The following is a 16,389-nucleotide window of genomic DNA, read 5'->3' as shown; positions in this document are numbered from 1 at the left end:
TTTCCTTCCATTTTTCTTCTAATGTGTTTACATTGGGTACTGTGGGGAATGCAAACCATTGTTTGATTCAATCCAAAAAGCATTCATTAAGGTCCTACTAGGTGTACCACATGGAGAGAGGTCTGACAAAATAGGAAATGGCCCCTGCCCTCCTGTAACTACAATCCAATAGGAGCAATAAGAAATATATGCCAACAGCTCACCTGGAAGCTCTGTGATTTTTCCATTAAAAAATAAAATAAACAGTGGATTGCCAGGCCTAGAGATGGGAGGTCCTGGGTTCAAATCTGACCTCAGACACTTCCCAGCTGTGTGATGGTGGGCAAGTCTCTTAACCCCAACTGCCTAGCCCTTACCACTCTTCTGCCTTGGAACCAATACACATTATTAATTCCAAGACAGAAAGTAAGGCTTTAAAAAATAAAATAGAATCAGTCCTAAGACAGAAGAGCAGCAAGGGCTAGGCACTTAAGGATTAAGCAACCTGTCCTGGGTCACACAACTAATAAGTGTCTGAGACCAGTTTTGAACCTAGTTCCTCCCGACTCCAGACCTGGCACTCCATCTAGTCTATGCTACCTAGATACTCCCTGTGATTGACTAATAAGTTACATATATTTAGCTATAATAAGCAATGAAGTCCTACAATATTCTTTCACTCACTTTGGAATTTAATGATACACACACTTTCTTTATATAGTTTCCTGTGTCTAAGGATTGTGTACACAGTCAGATGGTGCAGTGAATGGAGCACCAGGCTTGGGGTGAGGAAGATTCATTTTTCTGCATTCAAATTTGCCCTTAGACATTAGTTGTGTGACCCTAGGCAAGTCACTTAGCCCCATTTGCCTCAGTTTCCTCATCTATAAAATGAGCGAGAGAAGGAAATAGCAAATTATTGCCGAGAAAATTAAAAATAGGGTCATAAATAAATGTACAAAACTGAAACAACTGAACAACAAAACACAGATGATAATTCCTAGAGGCTCGAATAGACACACACATGTGTATACAATCCACAGAGTTGTGCAATTTTAAAAGTTAATAATTTGGGTTGTGGGTACAAAGCAACTGGGTATAAGTTATGGAAACACAAGAAAAGAATCTTTAAAGGTAAATTGAGTTTTCTTCTCAGAGCTCACACGAAAAGAATATAGGAGAAACCTCCAAGGTGTTAGGTAGATGCTTTATGGAAAAAATAGGGAAAGTATTAACAAAAATCCCACAGAATGAAGAATTAAGAGCTGTTGATCTCTGAGACAGGCCAGAGAATACCTACAGAATTAGAGATTATGGGAAGTGATAGAACCAGTTGGCAGGGCCAACCCTTCTTCAACCCTGCTAGTAATATGGGACATAGTTTGCCTTCCCAACTACAACAGCCATTTTTGATTTGTCAAAGAGTAAAACCAGTGGACAACAATGTCAAGCATTCACTGTAAACTATAACATATCTGTTTTTAAATTCTACCTGTAGACTGATTTCATGTTAACTACCAGAGCTCATAAATCTCAGTATTGGACCAGACACAGCCAGGGAGCAAAGTGGATAAAGTTAGGAAGACCAAGGTTCAAATCTGACTAGTTGTATGACCCTGGGCAAGTCATTTACCTTCTTTTAGTCTTAGTCTCTTCTTTCATCAAATGGAAATAATAATTCCTCACCTACCTCACAGGGTTGTTGTGAGGATCACATGAGATAGGACGTGTAAAACATTTGCCAACCTTAAAGTGCTATATAAACACTAGCTTTATTATCATTGTTGTTGTTGTTATCAGAACTCAATAGCCATTGAATCCAACCAATTCCCAAACAGGAAACTGGCCAGAATAAGGTCTAATGACCCTTTCTCAGTTATATTGTTGAACAGGCTTTTATTTAGACATGGGTTGAACTAGATCCAATGAGGTTCCTTCTAAAACTTGGATTCTATGATTCCTGATAAGTTATCATCCACCTTCTACTTCCTTTGGCCCCAAAAGACACCTATTGTTCTTTAGGATAGTCTACTTCTTTTAAAATTTTTGATTTTAATTGATAATTTCTGTTTTTACAACACTTTCATTTCCAAATACTTAAAGAGTCATCCCTTATTACAAAAAATGAAGAGACAAAAATGGCTGAGGAAAAGTAACCAATTCTTCAATTGTGTCTGACGATAGAGATATTGTGTTCCATATGCATGGTCTACCACCTCTGCAAAGATGAAAGAGAGGTACATTTTCTCGTCTCTTCTTTGGAGAAAAGCTTGGTTATTCTCATTATGTGACATTAAATTTTGTTTCTCTTTTCATTTTTATTCTTAGGATCATTAGGTTTATAACCATTCTAATTCTTAGAGAGTTTTTCCTTCTATCAAGCTTAAATCCACCTTTCTACAATATCAATCCATCGCTCCTAATTCTGCCCTCTGGGGCCAAGTGAAACAACACTAACACATTATTACAATCCCAAATTTAACTTACTAAAACATGTTTAATTAGCTAAATTGTACTTAAAACAAATTACTGTAGATATATGAAATACTTTACAAAAACCCCAAAGTTCACTGGATCCTCCAAGGCATGTGCCAAGCACACAATGAAGTAGGTACTCAAGTGCTGGTTGAATTCAGTTAGATCTGCCATCATTGTGGGTTGGAAGTATTGATTTTTTTTTCTCCAAACCATCATATCAATTTAATGGGTGTCTAGGTGAATCATGGATAGAGAGCTGGGTCCAGAGTCAGGAAAAATCTGAGTTCAAGTCTGACCTCAGACACTTACCAGCTGTGTGACCTTAGCCAACTCACTTAAACTGTCTGCCTTAGTTTCCTCATCCAGGGAATGAAGATAACAATGATATCTATCTCACCCCGCATTGTTGCGAGGATAAAATGAAATATCAATTGTAGAGACCAAAAACTTCCAGTGCTGGATAAAGGCTAGTTATTATTATTATTAGTCCAGTTTCAATCCTTATGGAGCTGGAATTTGGGAAACAGGAACAACAATGACATTCAGACATAATTTCTAGACCCAGAATAGTTTTTGATTGTTTATCAGAACCATAAGAAATTCTGGAAAGGCAAAGATAAAATCAATTTACCTCTATGTCTAAATTTATACAAATTTTCTTATGATAGAGCAGAAATATCAGTCAAAGATGCCAACCTTTAGGCTAGTTCATTATAGCTATATCTCATTTAGAAATGATAAATGTGTTTCCCAGAAGATCAATCTTAGTCTTAATCTTTTTTGGGAGGGGAGAGAATAAACAAGATTCCATAATGTACTATTGCTTTAAAGAATACTTATCATCATAAAGTTTTAGATCCAAATGAGACCACAGTGATTATTTTACAACATAGAGAAATAAAGGACCAGAAATGAGATAATCAAAATTCCATGGTAAGTCGGTGGCAGGGAACATGGAGGCACGATGTAGAAATTGATGAATCAGGAAACCCAGAGAAGAGACAATATCCAGGAGGAGAGGGTGGCCAACACTATCAAATGCCATGCTTTTGAATGAGATTGAGAAAAGGCAATAAGATTTGTCTAAGAGAGACCAGTATCAGTAGAGTGAAGAGGTGATTCGTGTACTTATCTGTATACAAATTGTATTTTGCCCCCTCTTGCTCCCTTAGAATGTAAGTTCCTTAAGGACAGGTCCTATTTTCTTTTCACCTTTGCTTTCCCAGGACCTCTTCTAAACCATTCTTCTGTTTTGTTATGATTAGATTTTTACTAAAGCCTTTTATTATTGTTGTTTTTTTCTCCTCCTTCCCCACCTGCATCACCCATATATCTTTCCCGCTATATAAATCAGTGGTTGTTGAAATTCATCCTCTGCCATTTTGGAGGATGATTGTCCCATCTGCCCACAGCCCCAAATACTGCTGATTTTACAAATCATTTACAGTAAAGGATAAGAAGGACAAAAGAGATTACGTGACTTGGTCATTAGTAGAAGAGTTGGTATTAATTATGACAGATCTAGGTCTCTCAACTTCCAGCCCAGAATTCTTTTCTCTATACTCTAGCTACCCTCTCCACCTTACAATGGTTTTTAAGGCAAAGAAGGCCTTTGTTAAAAGAGAGAGAGAGACACAGTTCCAATTTACCTTTTGTGTAGAATTAAATTTTCATACATTAGAACCCAGGACCTAGCAAAGGAAATTCCTGTTATTGCAGGGTATGGTAGAGCGTGAATTCCTATATTATGGGAAGCAAAGGGAAATTAAATCTTGCTAACTACAAAAGCTTTTATAGTAACCAGGCCTTCTCATGATCCCTCGTAGAAGCTTATAGGCAAAGCCTAGATTCTACCAAAATATTTGCCTTTATCTACCTGCTCCCTCCTTTCTCTGGCATGATTCACATACCATAGAATGAGAGGCACTTCAGCGCTACAGCCATCAGACACACAAGCGGCAAGGTCTTCCTGTAGCAAGCTCTGAGCCAGGAAGCAGGCAAACAAGTCATAATTTGGAAACAATCAACTAGAAGGTCATAAGGGAGGGGAAGGGAGGAAAACTGCATAGGCACAGATGTTCCAGGTGAGGGAGGCGTCTTCCTGGAAGCCAGGGACTCACTTGAGATCATAAAGGGCAAATTAAATGGGAGCCCTCCAAGGAAAGATAACAGCAACAAGTGTAGGCAATTTTAGGGCTGCTGGGAGCATCTGAGGAACAGCTGTTCCCTACAGAGAAGTGGAACAGCCCCTGGAACCCAGCCTGAATCCAGGTCTGCCTGGGGGCATGTTGCCAGGTCACAGGGACCAGAACAGCAACTGAAGGACTGATCCATGAAGGTAGATAAGCACTTCCAGCTATCATTAATAAGATAGCATTGACAAGCTACTTCTACCTTTATTATTTCTCAAGGCACATTAAAAAACAAGTATCAGAATCATTTCGTTAAGTGAATAAGAGGAGTGTTCACAAGAGAACAAGGGAACTCTGGAAGCAGGACAGTTCCAGCAACTGATATGTGGCCCAAAGTCTACAACAAGCCATAAATAGGGTGTATTGCCTCACTACTGAATTAGCTGAGGGAGATACTTAAAATGTTTTCCAATATTTGGAAGGAACAAGAAATGAGCTTGTGTAGGAGGAATGGGAACATCAAGGCTAGAAAAGAATGATGGGGGTGGGGAGAGGAGTAGGATGAAGAGAAGAGAGAAGAGGAAGAGAAAAGAAGAGAGGAGAAGAGAGGAGAAGAGAGGAGAGGAGAGGAGAAGAGAAGAGAAGAGAAGAGAAGAGAAGAGAAGAGAAGAGAAGAGAAGAGAAGAGAAGAGAAGAGAAGAGAAGAGAAGAGAAGAGAAGAGAAGAGAAGAGAAGAGAAGAGAAGAGAGGAGAAGAGAGGAGAAGAGAGGAGAAGAGAGGAGAAGAGAGGAGAAGAGAAGAGAAGAGAAGAGAAGAGAAGAGAAGAGAAGAGAAGAGAAGAGAAGAGAAGAGAAGAGAAGAGAAGAGAAGAGAAGAGAAGAGAAGAGAAGAGAAGAGATGATTGGACTGATGGACCTGTTAGGGAACAGGTTGATTAAGTGGATAAACATCATTCTGAATGATCCCAGGAGTTAATAAAATGCATCCCTGGTAACTACGACATTTGAATAGGGGATCTTGATGGCTTAACTCCAAAGAGTGACTAACAGTAAAACTCAGCAACTAGAGAGATGGTATGTTTAGAAATAATTGGGGGTTTATGGTGTCTCCCAAAATAGGCAACCACCTATTCCACCTAACTATGCACAGAAAGGGTCCTGGGCTTGCTTCCCAATGAACTAGATTGGATAAACTATTCTTCCTGCTCCCGGTACCTCATCAACTCCAAGGATCAGAGAATCACAAAATGAGAGCAGAAGAACTTCTGAAATCGTTCCATCAAAACTCTCCCCCAAAGCAGGACTATTGATGCTGGACAATTATTTGTATTGATACAAGTATCACAGAACTATTAAAGTTATCTCATTTGAGTCTTACAACTCTATGAAGTAAGTAGGCACCACAGGCATTATTATTAACTTAGTTAAATAAATTGTGCACAGAGCTAGTATATAGGTCAGAGACAGGATTTGAATCCCCGGGCTTCCTGATTCCTGATATCTACTTGGCCACACTGACTCTCATCAATGCATGATTACTCAGTCTGTGTTTGAACTCTTCCAGTGAAGAGGAGAATCCTAAATCACAAAGCAGTCCATTTCTTTCTTCTTTCTTTCTTTCTTTCTTTCTTTCTTTCTTTCTTTCTTTCTTTCTTTCTTTCTTTCTTTCTTTCTTTCTTTCTTTCTTTCTTTCTTTCTTTCTTTCTTTCTTTCTTTCTTTCTTTCTTTCTTTCTTTCTTTCTTTCTTTCTTTCTTTCTTTCTTTCTTTCTTTCTTTCTTTCTTTCTTTCTTTCTTTCTTTCTTTCTTTCTATCTTGGAATCAATGCAATGTATTGGTTCCAAGGCAGAAGAGTGGTATGGGCTAGGCAACAAGGATTAATTGACTTATCTAGGGTCACACAGCTAGGAAATGTCTGAGGCCAGATTTGAACCCCCCATTTCTAGGCCTGATTTTCTATCCACTGAGCCAGATAGCACCACCCTCCCCTGCAGCCCATTTCTATCATTATTGGAAGCCAAATGGTATAGTATATAGAGTGCTGGGCCTGGAATCAGGAAGACATAAGTTCAAATCTGGCCTTAGAAACTTGTTAGCTGTGTGACCTTGGGCCAATCACTTAACCTTGGGATTCCTCAGTTTCTCCAACTGTAAAATGAGAATAATAATTAATACCTACCTGACATGGAATAATAATAGTACCTACCTCCAAAATAAGGACTAAATGAGAGAATATTTATAAAGCACAGTCTCTGCACATAGTTGACATTTAATAGATTTTGGTTTCCTTCATTCCTTATTGGGGAGCTCTTGATAGAAGGTTCTTCCCCTTTTAATTTATTTTTTAATTACAATTTTTATTTTTAAATATTTTTCCATGTTTGTGATTCATTCTCTCTCTCCCCTCTTTCCTCCCCCCTCTCAGAGCCAACAAGCAATTCCACTGGGTTATACAAATGTGATCATTTGATACCTATTTTCACACCACTCATTTTTGCTATAGAGTAATTCTTCAAAGCCTAAACCCTAAATCACATACCCATATATACATGTGATAGGTGATATCATTACATTTTGCCCCTGCATCTCCACTCCCATAGTTCTTTCCCTCAATGTGAATATCATTCTTTCACATAAGTCCTTCAGGAGTGTCCCAGTTTGTTGCATTGCTACAAGTAGCAAAGTCCATTACGTTGGATTGTTCCACAATGTTTTACTCTCTGTGTACCTGGTTCTTCTCATTTCACTCTGCATCAGTTCACTGAGGTTCTTCCAGTTCATATAGAACTCCTCCAGATCATCAATCCTTACAGCACAATAATATTCCATCACCAACATATACCACAATTTGTTCAGCCATTCCCCAATCGAGAAACACCCCCCATTTCCCAATTTTTTGCCACCACAAAGAGGATGGCTATGGATATTTTTGGACATGTCTTTTTTTCTTATTATCTCTTTGGGGTACAAACCTAGTAGTGGCATTGCTGGATCAAAGGGTATGCATTCTTTTAAAACCCTTTTCTTCTCCCTTTTTAGTTGAAATTTCCCACCTTATAATTTTTACTTACAAGTCTAATCAGGTACAAGTTATCATTTAAAATATATAATATACATACATATGCATATAAACATGTATTTAACACACTTGTACAAGACACTGCTTAGGTTTCCATTCACAGAAGTTAAGCAGACCTGATTCTCTTACTTAAGAAGCTTCCATTCTAGGACAGTCAGTGCTCCAGTAGCTTGCAAAAGACACATAGCAGGAAGGGATCTAGCAGAATTAATTTGATTTAATTAAGAAATTAATTTAAAGGACAATAATGACAATCCTCTATTGTCAGCAGGTGGCGGTCTTTTCCTTGGAGTCTAAATTGATCCCCTACAAAAACAAAGGATAGAATCTTGGACTGCTGCTGAAAGATAAAGATGACTCAGTCCCAGGAAGGTGACAGGACTGGCTAGCAAAGGAGAGAATCTAGACCCTCATTTGTCTGCTGACTTTCCACACCAGAGCTCTCTGATAGTCATAGGAAATACTGAAGAAACCTAGATGGGAAGCCTGACCAAATTCCAAGCATGACAATATGCCATCCCAGGATTCTCTGAAATAAACTCAAGTAGCACCATATCCTACATTCTCTTCTTATTCTCAACTAAGTCATTTTGCAAATGCTCAAACTGCTTTAGTGGCCTTGAACAGATGTGGCTCATATGTTAACATATGGGCATAAAAAAAAAAAGACCTTAGCCATAAAATATGGCTGCCTCCAATTCTAGTTCCACCATATTCCCATTACAGCAAATTCTCTTGGGTATAAGGATTCCAGAATGGGTCAGGTGGTTTTGTTACTCATATAATTAAATTTTTTTTAAATACTTTCCCCCATATAGTCCATCATCATCTCATCCAACTTATTCCTGGATTTCCCTGATTAACTCTTTCCCCTGTGACATCATGTGCTGTCCCCAAGGCCAACCATTGTGGTGTTTGTAATGCAGAAATGAGACTTCTCTACGAGAAGATTGAGGAACATATGAGGCTCTATAGGAAGACAAGTTTGGATATGAACATAGACAAAGTATGATAAAGAAAGTAAGTTTTTAAAAGGAAGAGGGAAATGAGGGAGGGAATAGGGTGGGAGATGGAGGTGGGGAGGTTCTATTCTCAATTGCATAATCACTTAATTGACTTTTTTTATTCACACCCTTACCTTCCATCTTGGAGTCAATACTGGATATTGGTTCCAAGGCAGAAGAGAGTTAATGGCTAGGTGATGGGGGTTAAGTGCCTGGTCCAGAGTCATACAGCTAGGAAGTGTTGCAAAGATTTGAACCCAAGTTCTCCCATATCTAGGCCTGGCTCTCTCAATCCACTGAGACGTCTAGTTGCCTTTTACCAGACTGACTTTTGACAAAATATCAGAGCCCAGAATTTTTTCATCATGAAGCAGGATATTGTAATAGAAGACAAAAAAGGTGATAATAATAACACCTACCTCGCAAAGCGGTTACAAAAGATCAAATGAGATTAAGTTGTTTACCATCTCAGGAAGGGTGAAGGGGAGGGAGGTTGGAGCTCATAATTTCAGAAAACATATTAAAAATTGTTATTACATGTAATTGGAGAAAAAGTAAAATAAAGTATTATTAAACTAAAGTTTAAAAAAGAAAAATGAGATATAAATATGTAAATGTATTTGCAAGCCTCAAAGTGCTCTCTATGTTAACTATTATTATTACTAGTAGTAGTAGTTTAAGAATAACTTCCCATCGCTGAATCCTCACATCCTAACAAGGACTTTGGCTGAACTGCTGGCTCACCTATGTACCCTTGAGACTAAACAACAAGCTAAGTGATGAATGAGGGTTGGAGCAGTGAGTGTAGAGAAAGCCTCTGGGGGAAAGAGTATCTGGTGAAATCATTTAGAGGTCATCAGTTTGGGAGGAAGTGGGAAATCCAATGTACTGAGCCATTCTGACACTTCACCACTATTTCATCTCTCTTTTGAGTTTTTTTCCCCTGTGCTTCTGATCTTGCTGTTCATTCCTGACACAGAAGCCTCTATAGATGTAAGAATTGCATTATGTTGGCAGGGTCCCCAGTTCCATACAGCCTTAGCCAGCCACTCTCTTCTGGAACAATTCCCAATGCAAGATTCCATTTCTATTCTTGACTCCCTGATGGCTGGAAGGGAAGGGAAGGACTCTTACAGAAAATCAAAGAAAGCATTAGCAGAACAGGAGGCCAAACTCTCCATTACACATCTGAACCCCAAGTCTTGACCTTTGTAAACCAACATACAACAAAGATCGAGATAATAGATGGAAAGTACTTCTTAATCTATGAAGCTGAATATAAACGTCAGCTATTGTTGCAGTTTCTATTCTCAAAATAATCTCTAAAGTCTGATGACTGTTAATTAATATGATTTTGTCATTATTACTGTTGCTATATCCTTTATGTATATAATCTCATTTGAATCCAGTAAGAGCTCACCAGCCTAGTTTTCTTTGATCTCCATTCTTTCTTTACTCATTTTTTCCCTACGTGTATTTCCATGTCTGTACATTCTGCCTTTTTTTTTTTCAGTATAAAATGCCATCACTTTGCTATTACAAAAAGTCTGAGTTCTCTACAAAGGAACTGTGGACACCCAACAAGGGATGTGCTCTGGCAATGAAATATATATGATTAGCACATTGTCAGATAATTGTCTGAAAATCCAGCTTTCATTCTGTCATTTTCCCCATCAGAAATTTCTAGTGGCTTCACGTAGTCTGCAGAATAAAATCCTCCCTTTTTAGTTGAGCATGAAAGGATTTCCACAATATGACCACAATCTACTTCTCCAACCTTATCTCCCACTTACTCTCCTATGCAAATCCTTGGCTCTGGTCCAATTTAATTCAATTTAATTCAACCCAACTTAGTCAACATTTTATGTACTTGTTAAATATGATGCACCATGCTAAGTCCTGGAGACCACCCAAAGATAGAGCCAATATAATCTTTCCTCCAAAAGAGACTGTATACTTTCTGTTTCTTGAGTTCTGCACTCATGATGCAATCTCCTACCATGAACTGAGAATATCTGTTTTGAAGAAGAAATCATTTGGGGTTTTTTCCCCCAGGTTTTTCTGAAATCATCCTATTTATTTAGCATTTCTTAAAGTGTAATCGTATTTTATCACAACCATATACCACAATTTGTTCAGCCATTCTCCAACTGATGAACATCTCCTCAATATCCAATTCATTGCCACCATGAAAAGAGCTGCTATAAATATTTTTTGCACAAATAGGTCCTAAGAAATCACTTTGGAGAGTGAATGATAGCTAACCTTACATATCTGAAAGGCTGTCATATTAAAGACTTGAATAGAAAAGAAGTGAATAAAGAAAAGAATGTGAAAGACCAGTTCTCCTTGGTCCTTGGCAGATATGCAGATTTCAGTTCAACATAAGGAAAAACTTCCATAGATTTACCCAACAGCAGAATGAGATGCCTTAAGAGTAGGAGGTTCTCCCTCACTGGAGGTTGGATGGTAGATAGAAATTGCAACTTATCAGGGATTCCTAGACAGGTAAAGGTTGGTCAAGACTGCCTCTGAAGCCCCTTCCAAGCAAGATTCTGTGAGTGCCTTTCTTCTTCTTTCCAACCCCCCAGTAAAAGTTTACCCATCCTTAAAGGCCCAGCTTAAATATCATCTCTTCATTTCCCAACCCACTGGAGCCTGAAATGATTGATCTCTCTCTTCTCTGAATTCTATAGCATTTACTGTCTATACAATTTACTCAGCAACTCATGCACTGCCTTAGAACATCTCTTCAATTGCTGTCTTAATTTTTTTTTTCCTTTTTATGATTAGGAACTCGACAAACAGAAACAAACATGAACGTTTCCTAACACAAAAATGCAGGAAAATCAGAAAATCTGTCAATCTCCCTTACAGCTTTGTTTGGAAAAACTACATATTGCAAAACTTGACACAGTCTTCCCTTGTTACTTAAAGCTCTTATTACTTAACTTTTTCCTGTACTAGCTTCCAAATGGACTGCACAATACACTCCTTAGTGACACAGGCAGTAGCTTACTCTTTATATACTTTACAACAGCCATCCAGTGTCTTACACACAAAAAAGGAGATACTTGTAAATATCATATGAAGTACCATCTACTCGTCTTCTAAGGAAAGACTCTACGAGGTTATGGAATGTATGTAGAACTTGGGAGGCAGGACACACTTGGATTTCATTGCCCCTCCTGTGACATTTACTGACTGTGATGATGGGCAAACCACTTAAACTTTCAGATCATTAGTTTCTCCATCAGTAAAGTGGGGACAATAAAACCTACAGCACTAAGGAGATACGGTTGCTTTGTAGAATTTAAAATGCTATGCAAAGGTATGCCATTATTAAGAATTCAGATGATTCACCAGAAGACCCAGAGGAATGGAAAAACAATGGATAAAGGCCCAAGTGACCAGGGTTCTAGTTCTCTTACAAACTCAAGGTCTAACTGGAGCTTCAAATGTTCTAACCTGCAAAAGGAGAGGCTGAAACTAGATCCTCTTTAGGGTTCCTTCTAGCTCTAATGATCTATGAGTCTATGACTCGGAGCTGCAGAGAACGCATGTGTATTTGTATATGTGCTCTAATTATGTGTACTCTATCACTGATTCAGATACATGAAGTATGTCTAAAGACAAAGCATGCAAACTAACCTAGAGCTTTTTGGAATGGATGAGATCCCTTAAGGAGAAAAAAGAAGCCTTTTGAAATAGTAGAAAGATTTTTCTAGACTTAATGTTATTACCATAAACCCTTTAAATGTCCTTCTTCCAACCTTTAAAGACTTCTCATTGCACTCCCCCAATAAACTGAAGTACCATCTCACTTGTTTGGGCTCATGGTATATTGTTCTCTATTACTGGAAAGCTCTTCTTCCTATAGCTTATGCTGGCTTAATTCCACCTACCTGACAAAGCTCCAATCAAATGTCTCCCTCTCTACTCCCTCTTGTTAATAAAAGCCGTCCCTCAAATCTTCTAGCCAGTTCCATAATTCACTCATGGCCTTAGTTTGTAGTTTTAACTATTACATATTCTGCTGTTAGTATCTTATTCTACCACTGAGCTATTATTAGCTCCATGAGGTTGGGCAAAAGTCATTTAGTAATGTGCTACAATTGATAGAAGCTCACCACTTACCTCTACATTGCCCCTTGGGGGTCATTGTAGCTTGATTCTTTGGTAATCACCTATCAGGTCTAACAGATAAAAAGGCCCACAGTAGGTCTACTAAACAAAAATGAAATATTGTTTTAATTCTTCAAAAACAAAGACGTGGGTATACATGTCACACAACAATATCACATCCACATTCCTTGGTTTGCGTGGGATGTGCTAATGAAATACTAATCATGTTTTGAAAGCAAATAAAGAAGGAAGAGATTTCAGTGAAATTAGAGTTTCTTTCCACAATCATGCCCAGGCAGCCCTTTCACTTATTATTGGCCCACTATTCATTTTTCTCTACATAGCCATCCAGAGTAAATAGAAGTAATGGCGGTTTATCAAGAGTTCAGAGGAAGTCTGGGTGCAGCGGAAAGATATGGAAGAAATATTCAGTATGATGAATAGTATCAAAGGAGCCTTTTGCTTTCTCCTATTTGTCCTGTCCAACAAGATGAGAACATAGACTCATTTGACATAAGGGCAAGATATAAAAGCATATACACTTCTTAATATTCTGTGCTAAGCTATCTGTAAAACTCACAGCTGTAGAAAGTGAAAGCCAATCTTTCTACTTCCAAAGATATAGCCTGATATGTTAGAAGTCTTTTCTGCTTTGGACCCAAACAGATAACTAGCTGTTGGGGTAAAGGAGAATTCTCTCTCGGATCCTTCTCCGCAGTCTGTAAGATGATACAGATAACATTAGATGTCGCTTCAGAAGAGTATAAGATTAAGGAAATCGTGTAAATGGTTTGCTGTCCTGAAACAATAAAATGAAAACAACCTAATCATCTCTGGGAAAATAAATATTCCTGAAGATTCTATTCTTTCCCATTCATCCCCTGACTTCCTAAGCAGGCATTTTTACCTATCCTGTGTCAGGAATCCCAAAGACTATCTCCTAAAACCCAAAGCCCCTTCTTCAAAATACTATTTCTAAATGTATAATACAAAATATACAAGATGACAAAGAAATCCCATTACACTGAAATTCAGTTAACAAAACAATGTGCAACAAAATAAAGCAATCGGGTTCCCAGACCCCAGGTTAAAAGCCCTGGTCATAAAACAGAAAATTAAATGTTTCACGTTTCCATTCTTCAACTCCTGGAAAGGGATTTCTGAGGAGGCACACTTCAAGGGGAAAGGCTCCTTGACTATTTGCTATGGGAGTATGAAGGTCGATATTATATGTGCATCCTTATTACTCCTAATCAAGCTAGAACATCTTCTCACATCAATATCTCTCTACTGTTGTTGTGGTCTTGATGTGATCTTGATGCATTTGGCCAATTTCCATTTTGTTGTTTTTATTCAGTTATATCTGATTCTTTGTGATCCCATTTTGGGGTTCGATATTTTATTTTTTCCCAACTACACATGAAGACAATTTTTCTAAAGTTCTAAATGCTATTACAAATTCTTTCCTTTCCTCCCTTCTTTCCCCCCTACCTAAGACTGTAAGCAATTTAATATAGGTTATAATGTGATATGCAAAACATATTTCCATATTGGTCATGTTGTAGGAGAGGTGTCTATAAAAAACATTTGGAGGTGTTTTTTTTTTCCTACTGCTCAATATTTTATTTTTCACAATTATATGTAAAGATAATTTTTCAATTTTTTTCTAAAATTCTAAGTTAAACATTCTTTTCCTCCTTCCCTCTTTTCTCCCTTCCCTGAGGCTGCAAGCAATTTAAGATGGGTTATAATATGATATGCAAAACATATTTCCATATTGATCACGTTATAGGAGAGATGAATATAAAAAAACTGGGTGTTTTCTTGGCAAAGATATTGAAGTAGTTTGTCATTTCCTTCTCAGCTAATTTTACAGATGAAGAACTGAGACAAACAGGGGGAAGTAGTTTGCCTAAGGTCATATAACTAGCAAATATCTGAGGCCAAATTTGAACTCAATAAGTTGAGTCTTCCTGATTTCAGGGCTGTCTACCACCCAGCTTCCAGATCAGGTTCCATAGTCATTACCAGTAGAAGAGGAGGCCCAAGAGCTCTAAGGATTCATGATTTAAATATGTTCATTTTAGTTGGGAAACCGCAGGTTCAGTTCTTCTATCCAGAGACTTTCTCCTCATCAGGGGTGGGTGGAACAGTAGTCTATACAGTAAAGGATACCTTTTGTATTTTCCCCAGGGAAGGAACAAAGTGAAGGGAAGCAGTAATGGTCCTAGAAAGTAAAGACAGAAACTATTTCACTGGCAGGAAGGAGTCAAGGAAGAATTACATGTCCTTTGAATCTCACAACACCACTCCATATATGTAAGCTTATTGCTTCTACTAATGGCAGGTACCATGGGCTCGCATCCAACTTGTTGCCCAACTTCAAGCTGTTTTAAATCATGGTCCACTGAAGTGCAAAGCATGGGAAGTCAAAGTCACATCATTCAATACCTAGAAGGACAGTAATTTTCTCTCTTTGGGAAGTTTGTCATTGATCCCGATGACAACAACTCCATATCGAGAAATTGTGTTCCTTGGCTTGGAAAACCCAACAGCAAACATCTCAAGATTTAGCTAGACAGGTCCTGAGACAAGAGATTAAATATTCAAATATTCAAAATATTCAAAGCCTGTCTGGCTTTGTAGGAAAGACTCACCAAAGCTCATGTGTAATCTGAGAGAGTCTGGGTCACTACTGTGGGGAGGAGGAGTATCATTCACTGGGTATCTGTATCCCGGAAGTATGTTAGACACACAGAAACACATCTTTATTGAGGACACTAAATAAGCTCAATTTATGCAATGAAAATGTTGGATAAGATGGTCTCTAAGGGCCAATCCAGGTAAAAATTGTCTTTGCCACTATGAGTATTGTTTTTATTTATACTTAATAATATTAAGTATTATTAGGTCTGACACTACAGACAATAAGAGGGATATTTTTGGAACAGGGTCTGCCTCAAAGGAACCTAAAACTCATTGGAAAAATAACACACACACATATGAACTAGTTGCATAACATGGAAGCATATGATTAAGCACCAAAATAACATGTCATTTTAACAATTTACTGTCACAGAATGATAATGCCAGAAAGCAGGCTATTTTTCTCTAAGCTAAAATGAGATCTAGGAGATCATTCAACTTCAAACTCCTTTGAGCAGGAAGATGCTAAGTTGCCTCCAATTACATTCAGATCAGGTCTTAGAAATTAGCATTGCTTTTTAAAAAATAAATGTGAATACCAAAACCCGCTTTCCAAAAATATAAATAATTGCTTCTTTTTTTTCTTCCTAAAATTGACTTTTCAAAGAGATGGGGAAAAGGTGAGAGATGGAAATAACCCATTTATGTCTCTTCCTCTCTTAAACTCATCTTTTCAAAATAGAAGCAGATATAAATGGTGGCATTTAATTTGGGGCTGGGCATTTGCGATCAAGTCTTCCCTTCAAAAGACACATAGATTGTTTTTTGCTAGTAAAAAAAAAAAAAGATTAAAATTAGCTCCATGGAAAATGGAAGTTTCCAAACTCAATGTGATTTGAAGAGGAAAAAGAAGAAACAAGCATTTATTAAGCACCCATGGTGTGCCTGG

General features: G+C 37.9%; 1 protein-coding gene across 11 annotated transcripts in view; it reads right to left on the bottom strand.

Annotated features, from left to right (window-relative positions):
* The window catches only part of C2H1orf226 (chromosome 2 C1orf226 homolog), a 420,186-nt gene that overhangs the window by 138,312 nt on the left and 265,485 nt on the right, over positions 1-16,389 (bottom strand). For 2 of the 11 annotated variants that reach the window (XM_056815452.1, XM_056815453.1), the window contains exon 2: positions 14,970-15,021. The exons of 7 other annotated variants lie outside the window; for them this stretch is intronic. In XM_056815452.1, coding sequence (XP_056671430.1) covers positions 14,970-15,021 — 52 coding nt within the window. Of the gene's footprint in view, positions 1-12,806; positions 12,909-14,969; positions 15,022-16,389 lie in introns of those variants that run through there. 2 more of the 11 variants (XM_007480661.2, XM_056815456.1) reach the window with 1 other exon arrangement.

Source organism: Monodelphis domestica, chromosome 2, assembly GCF_027887165.1.
Source record: "Monodelphis domestica isolate mMonDom1 chromosome 2, mMonDom1.pri, whole genome shotgun sequence".
Classification (NCBI taxonomy): Eukaryota; Metazoa; Chordata; class Mammalia; order Didelphimorphia; family Didelphidae; genus Monodelphis; species Monodelphis domestica.
Note: the sequence above shows the minus strand (reverse complement) of the source record. Positions and strands in the feature narration are given on the sequence as shown.